General features: G+C 33.8%; 1 protein-coding gene across 3 annotated transcripts; it reads right to left on the bottom strand.

The window, feature by feature from the left end:
* Window positions 1-43: 43 nt before the first annotated feature.
* On the bottom strand, window positions 44-10,341 carry LOC110766192 (cycloartenol Synthase-like). Of its 3 annotated transcripts, none has more exons than XM_021969472.2 (19): window positions 10,312-10,341; window positions 9,798-10,007; window positions 9,475-9,669; window positions 7,482-7,571; window positions 6,796-6,990; window positions 6,281-6,365; window positions 5,767-5,933; window positions 3,772-3,960; window positions 3,524-3,637; window positions 3,295-3,417; window positions 3,061-3,183; window positions 2,480-2,578; window positions 2,120-2,176; window positions 1,970-2,016; window positions 1,731-1,874; window positions 1,140-1,317; window positions 618-698; window positions 428-511; window positions 44-299 (listed from the first exon to the last, which is right to left on the bottom strand). In XM_021969472.2, the coding sequence occupies exons 2-19, from the start codon at window positions 9,993-9,995 to the stop codon at window positions 153-155; spliced, it is 2,316 nt and encodes a 771-aa protein (XP_021825164.1). In that variant the 5' UTR covers window positions 9,996-10,007; window positions 10,312-10,341; the 3' UTR covers window positions 44-152. The 3 variants fall into 3 exon arrangements, with proteins under 3 accessions (XP_021825164.1, XP_088102731.1, XP_088102730.1); XM_088246605.1 differs by having other exon boundaries at window positions 3,772-3,927; XM_088246604.1 differs by having other exon boundaries at window positions 10,255-10,327.
* Between the last annotated feature and the right edge of the window lie 259 nt (window positions 10,342-10,600).

The raw sequence follows: 10,600 nt of genomic DNA, 5'->3' as shown, positions 1-10,600 counted from the left end.
CCTTGCCCTGCAAGATGGATTATTTTTCTTTTGGACTGGGATATGAAACATTTATTATATATACATCATATTAACCAACGTAATATCTACATAAAAAGGAAATGACAAAGCCAATTAAACACATGATTGTTTGTACATGAGCATTTAAACACTCATTTTCTGGTAATTTGATTTATACATATATAAGGTAGCAATGCCAATACCCGATTGCGATATTCTCCAAGCGCCCATATGGGAAAGATATTTCTGTAGGCAGAATAACTGATCATGCAATTTTTATTGAAGACTCCCATGATTTGCTGTCCAAAAAAAAAAAAAATGTGGTATTTTAGGACAAATAGTGTGTTATGCATAACGGAGATTTGAAAATTTAAGCCATCTTTCGAGATTAGGAAGAAAAGTACTGCTAAACTAATAGTTAATGTACCTGTTGTGGGAAATCTCCATTTTCCATCTGTGAATTAATCAACAGCTTTGCTGCACGATGCAAGGGGATCGGATCCCTCCCGGCCTAAACAGTCAAAAATGGTAAAATAAAACCAAACAAAACAAGTAAATTGTTATCTACTATTTCTAGACATAGGTTTTGTAGGAGAAACACAAAGACTGCAACACACCTGGCCTGCTTCAATCAGACCCAACATTGCCCATCCAGTATTCACTATGTGTGGTTTGTTCCCTTCGAGATTTGTGTATACCTATTAGTCCACTCACAGAAGAATAGACACCGTTACAAATTTGTATGTAATAGCATAATGCCGCTATTGTACAATTCAAAATGTTCTCTTAACGGATAGTCTGGTCATATAATATATAACAGCAAATGTTGTTATTGTCTAATCGAAACTATTTAATTGCCGAACAGTCTGGCAGCTTATGTTGTCAGAATGTGGTTCTGAACTATTAAGTAAGTCACAATCCCTTAGCATAAGATGCAAAATTGTTTGACAAAGGGACGTTGTCGGTTTTATAGCTACAATCATACATCCCCCCCTTCCTTGAATTATAATAGTCACAAACTAAACAGAAAAACCTCCTAAACTCAACAAATCAACCCAATGGTGTGAGTTGGAAATGAACATAGATAATTAGAATTTTACTAAAACATATATGGATTCCCAAAATTTATTGATCCTTACCTTGTTTTGGCATGATAGGTAGCTCTCTCCCCAGCCGCCTGAACCAAGCTGTTTGGACAGTAAAAAATCACATGCACTTCTAATGCTATGGCTAGTATGGTAGGTCTTACCGCCAGCCACTAACCCCTTTATCCCAAACCATGTTCCATAGGTGTAGCAGACTCCCCAAGACCCATACCTGCAACATTAATTGATTGATATAATTAAGGTCATATTTGCTTATTTGAATTGGATTGGATTATGAGGTAGAGTTAGATCGCATTGGATTACATTAGATTGAAGAAGATAACGCTAATCGAGTGATGTGTTTGGTACTACGTACAGATGATTAAGGGATTAGATTAATTGAAATATGCTATTATATTACATGGCCTAGCAGGATCACATTGATTAAAGACGATAACACCAATCCAACTTAACCCCAACCTTTTGGTGGGATTCATAATCCTACTACGTTGAGCCTAATAGGATTAAACGTAATCCAAATCAGGGTTGTTTTTAGGCTACCAAATATTTCACTAAGATTAAAAATCACATCTAGTCATATTAATTTAATGCCATTCTAATATTTCACTAAGAGAAACATATTACCATGAGCCATCAGGTAGTTGTATGCTCTCGATGAATTTAACTGCCTTTGCAATACATGCTTCAATTTCTTTCCTCCTATGTCCTGGATATAATTTCATGAATGATTTAAGGCCTTCAATTGCTGCTGACGTGCATTCCACGTACCTATATTTTTTTATGAGGATATAAAATGTCATAAGATCTTTTGTGCCACTATTTTATTTGTTTTCGACAGAAAACAAAGTATTTTTGGATCTTACTGATAATCAATAATGATGTCTCCAAATGTTTCAGCTGGATTGATCATCTGGGATTGAAAACTGTGTCAGATCCTCTCAAAAAAGTTAATTAACCACATGTAATTAACGTACTCTAAATATCAATTGAAAAGGACAGAATTGCTTCATCACCTCCAACCAGGCATAGGATCTTGTGAGTTCATACGATGCAAATCCTCCAGTACTGTTCTGTTGTGTCAAAGAGTAAATTTATTGGAAACTTATAAAACGCACGCATGGAAGCATGGCTCTACAACGTTGATAATGTTTTCTTGTCAGACTTATATTGTCAGGCATATATTTATAATGATTGAATCTCGACTATACATTAAGACAAGAATCAACTTGATCAATGATCCGTATGTCAGACAGTGTGACAAACAAGAGAACAACACTCGCGGCCTAAAAACTTGAACAAAGTCCCGTGATTATACTAAATCGAATCAACTTCTAATGAATTATATATAAATACTAATTAAAAGTAGTTTTTACCTGTAGGGATAATATCACATTGACAGCATCATATAGTTGATCCGCTTGTATGGCTTCTCCCACAATTTCAGACGGTATAAGTGATAGTAAGAGTGCCGCCTGTAATTAGTTGGTGTAAGTTTTTCAAAGTTGTTTAAGCTACCAACTAACAAAATATTAGGTGAGAATCATAAGGGATCAGCAAATAAATTAGCTTGCATTATATATTGCCATGTTCATATTTTATATACAAATCAACTGTTTGTTCCTTAGATATAGTCAGTTGAGATGGTATAAATAGCTTTATTCTTACATCAATTAATGTTATGTTTATACATATAGAACTTCAAGGGATGTTCAAATAAGCTTATTGAGGGACACTTTTGTAGAGCTCATTCTACATTATATTTCCGAACCATCTATTTTCGAAGTATTCTCTCAAAGATCATCCGAAAACCGTTTAACCAGCTCCTAATGCACATCATGTGTTGCATACGTGGTCAGTTAATGTAATCAGAAAATGCAGTTTCTGCAATATTATTTTATGCCAACTCAAAACCCTCAAGTATATGTTGTAATTGAGGTACAAGGCAAAGGATTACCTTCAAACCTTCTGCCGTACAATCTGAGACAGGCCAACCATTGTCTGGAGTAGAGAAGGGCCATCCACCCTTCGAAATGTGGCGGTACCAATAACTAAGATTGCCAGAGCTGTTTGTCTTAACCTTAATTCACGCACCAAAACCCAGTTGATTATAGTTAAATAGGGATGTCATATCTTAATTATATTATATATTATGTTTTGGTAGTGATCAATTAAGTTTGAGGTTAAGTACTTGTGTGTTTTTTATGAAATTGTGAGCCTTCTGAAGCACAAAACCAGATTCATTGACAAGGTTGGTTGCAAGGATTGCTTGCACAGCCAAAGCAACATCCCAAAACTGAGATCCATTATATCCCTACATGTCATCAAAATAATGTTTAATTAGTCCCACATCCTTTAAATTTAATTATGTAATAACCATTGATTTATAATTAATCAATATTAATTATCCATTTGAGGACCTGCATTTTCATTCCATCTTCTGCAACCCAAAGATAATCTTTGATTCTTGAAAGATGGTTCTTGTATGCTTTTGAATTTGGATCCTCCACCCAACAACAAATCATGTTTAGTACCTGTTGATCATGAAGAAAAAACACACTTGATCCTGTAATTAATCTCGAAAAAAACCCAAAATAATTGATAGAGTCTGCTTTCTTTCTTGCATATTTTGTCTTTTGTTTCTTCTATTTTTATTTTTTAAGCAAACCTTATTGACAGGTCCAATGCAAATATACTGAGTGTTTTCATCCTCATAGTGTATGTGCTGCATTACAGTGCGGAGAGCCTTTTGCCTTAGCCTTGAGAATGGCCATTTCATGAGAAGAGGCTCCCCAACCTTTTGAAGACTCCCCCACAAGATGTCCTGCAAAATGGGATGTGGATAATACAAGTCCTCCTGCATGCAAAATTATTTAGAAGAGGAAGATTGTTTTTGTTTATCTTTGTTAAGTTTCTTTGGTTATATTGGATTTGGATTGTTAAGGAAAAGGAATTACAGGCTTCAATGAAACTGAAATTGTGATTTCAAATCGATTCAGATTGGATATCATTAGACTATAAAACATATCAACCTAAAAGTACCAAGGTTGAAATGTTATAATTTGATTGATTTCAACTGATAAATTAAAGGTTGGGATTAGATTATTGGTGCAACTAAACCCATAAAAGAAGTTTAATTAGCAGTTGAGCTATCAAACCCTAATCGAACCTAATTAACAAACTATTAATACAAGGAAAATGGGAGGCCCAAATCTATGATCTAATTAGAATGATCAAGAATACCTAGCCTAATAATCCCACCACACTTTACCTTTTTCCATTTTTTTTCTTTCTTACGTCAAAACTTCAAATTAGGTTATACATCTTTATCTACTGTTTTTAATGTCATTCGATCCAAAGTTTATGAACTAATCACAACCACACACTTTTTAAATTATATTTACTTTAAAAAGTTAAATTATTATTGGTATATGTCTTATATTTTAAACGTACATGATTATGAAAAACATGATCATGTCGTGAGATCAGATTCGATTAATAAACTAGGAAGAATAAAGGCATCCCAATTCTAACTTGTTTGAATTCTTATGACTCCATCTGATATTTGAGTGGGCCTCACAACCTTCCACCAAATTTGACTTTGCCTGTTGTCAGTTGACTCTTTCTTTTTTACATATTTGTAGTTTAATCTTTTTATTTTTCTGGTAAGTGTATTTTAGTCCTTTGACCTGCACTGCTTTGCACTTCATTGGTTACTCGCATTGCAGCAACCCCATGACCTGCACTGCTTTCAAATACATATAATAATATGTGATGCGGTCCTAAACTGGTTTTCCATTTTTCGTATTTAATTAAAAATAAAAAATAAAAATCGATCGTTTTGCCATAGATATGAAGGTAAGAGCGCTCATAACAGTCGAGAGAGATGTATTTTTTTTTTTTTAAAGAGTCTAAATATATATATATATCCCACAAGGGATGTGATGAAATATTACTATAAAGAGAAAAGAAAGGTAGGATGTGGAAAAGACAAATAAATTACTAAATTATCTTTATATAGTATTGAACTTAGGCTTTATGTTTTTTTCAAAAATCTTTCCTATTGAGAGGGGCGATAACATACTAAACTCACACATATTATACAGATGTTATAGAACTCGAACCCATGACCTTTTCGGAGGGGTGGGGGAGGGGGGCATATTTGCTCCAAACCATTACTCTAGTGGGTCATTTGCAACGTAGGCTCTATTTAGATGGACGTTAAAGAATTGGATTTGATAACAATGTTAAATTTGCTAAAGAAAACTAGATACATTAGATTGTATGTATTTGAAATAGCTAGATGTGAAATATTTATATTATTTATATTAAAGTGACTATATACAATGAGTCGTGTGAAATCCATTTTGTTTTGTTTTTGGTTTGTTTATTCAAATCTTGACATACATATAGACTATAGTAATATTATATAAACATCCAATTTAACCTAACAATGTCACCTAAATTCCTAAATTTGAAATCACTCGATCCAAATGGACCCTTATATAATATAACTGGCAAGGGTCTTTATTTGCTTAACTTTGATTCAAAAAGAAATTTTCTTAAATAATATTTTTGCAGTTAATATTATATGTATAAGATGTTATTTTATTAATTTGTTTAAATTAACAAGAACTAAAAGGCTAGAAAGAATACGTAGCACCTTAGCGCATAGATTTCTTGCTTGGTCCCAATCAATCAGGTGATAGGGAAAGGTATAAAGCTCTCTTCTGAGTGACAAAACAAGGCCGTTGATGGGACCCACAAATCTCTTCCCATATAAATATGACATGGGCAGATAAACCATCCTGCAGTGACACCACATTCGACCTGCACCGTCATCATGCGTATATAATTAATTCATTAATCCATTTCATGATTGACTTTTAATTTCTTAAGCTTTTTGTCTGTATTCTGTAGCTATAATTAATTAGCAGATTCTTGGTTAATTTTCTCCGATCACATGCATTCATAGATAATATTCTTGCGTATTATACACGTTATACAAAGAAGAAGAAAACAGAAGAAAAAACCAAAGTCTTTTTTATAAGAATTTATTATAGTTTAAATGGTTAGAAGCGTTTATTTATTTTATGCACTCGAATTCTTGTATTCGATTTCTTCTCGATCTTTTGTGTAAAAGAAAAACAGAAAACTTTTAATATGTATGCACACACCTGGATGTATTGGAATAGAGTAAGGTAAAAGCCACAACTCCGGAGGCAGTGGATTGTTTCCACTCCATTCGTAGACACCAAGGACCTGCCAATTATATTTCCAAATTAAGCTACAATTAAAACATATATTAGTGATAATTAAGAAGTGATACATTAATCCTAAAAACATCTTGAATAATATGTATGATGGCTCCTCAACTCAAGTGTACAAATAAACTTGTATTTTTTAGATGAGACCCAAGGGTATCCACCGCCGACAGCAGTAACTAATCCCTTTCGCCGCGGGAGCTCTCCCAATGGAGGTAAACGGCTGGCCACGAAATGCACTCCATTCCCATGGGCGGGGATCGAACCCCCAACCTCATGGTTAAGGAATGAGGTGAGCTACCACCACACCACATCTCATGGTTAAATAAACTTGTATTTTAGTTTTGGCTAATTTCATAAACCTCTTAGGACCACATTAATTAGTGGAGGGCAATGGCAGCTTAATTTGTTAATAAAAGTGTGCTTACTGAAAGCCACATCTTTCCCCATGATGGAATGAAGGTAACCCCACCACGATCAAGAATCCATTTTCTTGCCCTGTCCATGGAGCCATCACCACTGTCCATTTCCTCTCCAAGCAATCTCAAAGTGACATAGGACAGAGCTGTACAGAACATTGTGCTTGTGCCTTCTATATGCAATCCCCAACCTCCATCTATATTCTGCAATTCATTACAATTAGGTTGCACCAAAAAAAAAAAAACATTAGTAATTAATAATACACTTGTAGTAGTCAATGGGTTACTGATCTCAAGTTTGGACTCCTATAACACCTTAAGAGCGTGCGTATGAAAAAACCCTATCCCCCTCCTAATTCTGGCGACCAAAAAAATATGTATAGTAATACCATTACCCAAAAAAAAAAACATAAATATTAAAAAGGATTGTGGGTATTAATACTTCCATTCAAAGACAGAATAATTAGGTGGTTTGGTTAATTGGTTATGTCAGTCAACCCATATCCAATGGATTTGTTAGTTCATACATATAATTTAATTAATTATATCCAGAAGATAATTTGATTGGTTCCAAATAAATGGCCAAAGTCAGCCTAGTATTAAACACATCGATGATGTCATCAGCTGTTAATTAATCTCATTAAAAATCATTTCAAATGACAGGTAGCATTCGGAAAATTAAGAAATTGATATACCTGATGGTTGTACAGATAGCGGCAGATCTCCTGTTGATGCTCATGCGGCAAGATTGCATGAAGGGCCCCTGTTACAGATAAGCCAATAACCTAGGACAAAACCCCATTGCTTAAATTAATTAGTGTGATATAAGAGTGACACATATCTTGTATGATTGCTTTGCAGTGTTAGTGAATGGGATAATTAGAGATTAATTGTAAATTAAGAACGACTTAGTCGTTAAAAGCTAGGTGCTAAACTGTTGATAACCGAACAAAGCTTCTCTTGGCAAGAGATTTATAGCTCAAGTGGTTAAGAACAGTTATTACTGCATCCGAGGTCTTGTGTTCCCCAATATCTAAATATAATGTTAGATATATACACACAAACTAACATTATATTTTCTCCTTTTGTTTTTTATTTTAATTTTTGAATTGTGTTTCTCTCGGGTACTTGTGAACTGCAAAGGATTCCCTAAACCCTAAATTTCTTGTTCGATTTCCATGTTTTGTATGGACAATGAAGAAGGATTGAGAGAAGGGGGATATATGGTATATTGGCAAGCTAGGTACTTACGCAGTGTATTATTGTAGCACCCGAAAGGGAACAAAAACAAATAAAAGAGAAGAGGTATAAGGAGACAGGCAAAAAGTTCTCACATTATAAATAAATAAATATATAAAGAATTAAGGAAAAGAGAAGTGAAAATAGTGGACCATCAATAATGAAGGGAGCCAGCTTGATTTTAATGTCAAGTTGTTTTCTATACAATTGTATATTATTAATTGTAGGTCATTGTATATGTAAACAAACATTTGATGGGGATTAATGTATATAAATCATATACATTATTGATTTAATAAAACCAACAAATATGACTACGACATAGAATTCATTCATTATATATATCTTGAAAACCAAGAGAAAGGGAGGGGAAGTGGGGAGAAGAGGGAAAGGGGGACCATTGCATTGGATCATTGTTACAGCAATGAAAAGTTTTTATTAAAGGGAGAAAAGAAAGTCTTTGCTTATTGATTTGTACTCGTAAGTTTGAATCGACTAAAAAAATATCTATTTAATGGATACTTTCATTATCATCGTACACTTATTATCATATTATATGAAGAAAATGACTATGACGTTAAATATATCGACACTCCGTTTGAACGACTAAAAGAGGGGGAAAGGGGGACCATACATGTGATGAAAAGGAATTATACAATATATTATGTTTGAATGAATGTTCCATGAAATTACAGAGGCATTATACATTAGTGTTTAATTATTATAAGGAACTTTATCCCTTGAACTTTCATAAATTTAAGATGAATAATGGCCTTATCCCTTCAACTTTCATAACTTTATCCCTCGATTGAGAGCCTAAATACGTACTTATGTAACTTGAGGTATATATCTTTAAGCAAAGCTCTGAAAATGCTAGGGTTAATTCACGCAGAAAATTTTAGCAAATCCTTCAAAATTAAACATATATTCCTATAAATTTAGTGCGAGGCTGCACAGTTTTGGATCTTTCTTCGGGGAAGCTTACCGAAATATTATTTTTTAAAGTAATCTTAGAGTGGCTGCATCTTTAGATTATTTGTTAATGTATTCGGACTAACTTATTACATCAATTATTATGATCAGTTAATAATTTACACATGTCACTTCTCGTGTGTAGTATTACTTTTTATTATTTTATTGGACTTTAGAAGTTTAGAACAACGTGAATGGTTTTGCATGAGTAGTTAGTTTTTCACCTCGTTTATATGGTCGGTAAGGTTTTTGAACCAAAAAATGAAAGAGAATATATGGTAATTAAGATCAATGTGTATAACCCAACCTTAGTCTTATTATAGGACTGGAAATTATGGAAAGGTAACATATATAGGTTAAGTATTGAAATTAATCACAATGGAGCATTTACCCTTGCACTCGAGATCCTAGGTTCAATTCCCCTACCTTAATTTCGTTTGTATAAAATTAATAAAAAATTATTGAAATTAATCTTACCAAGCCAGGTAGAAGAAACAAAGGTCCCCCATAGTCACCAGGCCAGAAACCATCCTCAGCCTGCAGAGTGGAGTAAAAGCTCAAGGCCCTTCTCAGGGTGATCCCCACTGCTTCCTCACTTATTTCTTCTTCATCACTTCTCACTTTCACCTGAGCTGGTACTTGCTTCATTTCACATGCTTTCTCCTTTGCAAACTTTGTATTCAAATATATATATGCGCATTCAATTAGTTCATTAACACAAATTAATTAAAGTCATTTCATATATATCAGAAAAATGAAATATTTATGAGAGAAACCATGCACAGTGAGAGCTGCCTCACCTGAAGTCTCATTAAGAGATCAGAGCTATGTTTGGATTGAAAACGATTCTTGCGAAACTCGTGACGAGCTTTTTCCACTTGAGCTCTCTCTTCTGGTGTTCCAAGATTTGGATCAAACTCCCAATATTGTCTTCCAATGTGATTATTTACACTTGTAATCCATGGATCTTTGCCTTCTGAAAGCTTCAGCCTCCACATTATTCTTACCTTCTAACAGACATGAAACAATAGTATTATTATAACAAATCAAAGAATCTGATATCATAACTTATATATTATATGTAAATAGTTGATGACTAGAACTTGTTGGTAAATAGTAGGGAATGTGATTTTGTGAGTGGAGATTACATAATTCATTACAAACCCACCCAAAAAAAACCCCCAAAAGAAAATTATGTTCTATCTATCTAAGAAGAAATATATGGTGGCTAGCTAGGGTTTATAAGCATCAGATAACCTTCAGAGGAAAGTGTACAAGAAAGAGAGGAAAGGTTTCCTTAGCTATTTCACTTACGATTTGGATTAGGAGAGAAAACTATGTAACTTTAATGTGACTGAATTTGTGAGCCACAGTAACGTCCTTATACATATTTTGCACATGACATGATTACCAAACTAACCCCCATCAATTTGGTCTTGGACTTTTATTTTTTATTTTTTATTTTTTATTTTTTGTCCTATGGCACTTGACATCTTAATATCCATCCATAATAACCAGTATAGTACGGTAGTCCCTTCCCCACAAGAACCCAAATTTAATTAAGGGAGATTCACTATTATACCCAATATAGGAGGCCAAATTA

Source organism: Prunus avium, chromosome 1 (assembly GCF_965620075.1).
Source record: "Prunus avium chromosome 1, drPruAviu1.hap1.1, whole genome shotgun sequence".
In the NCBI taxonomy this organism is placed as follows: Eukaryota; Viridiplantae; Streptophyta; class Magnoliopsida; order Rosales; family Rosaceae; genus Prunus; species Prunus avium.
The sequence above is the reverse complement of the archived record's forward strand: the minus strand, read 5'-3'. Positions and strand labels throughout refer to the sequence as shown.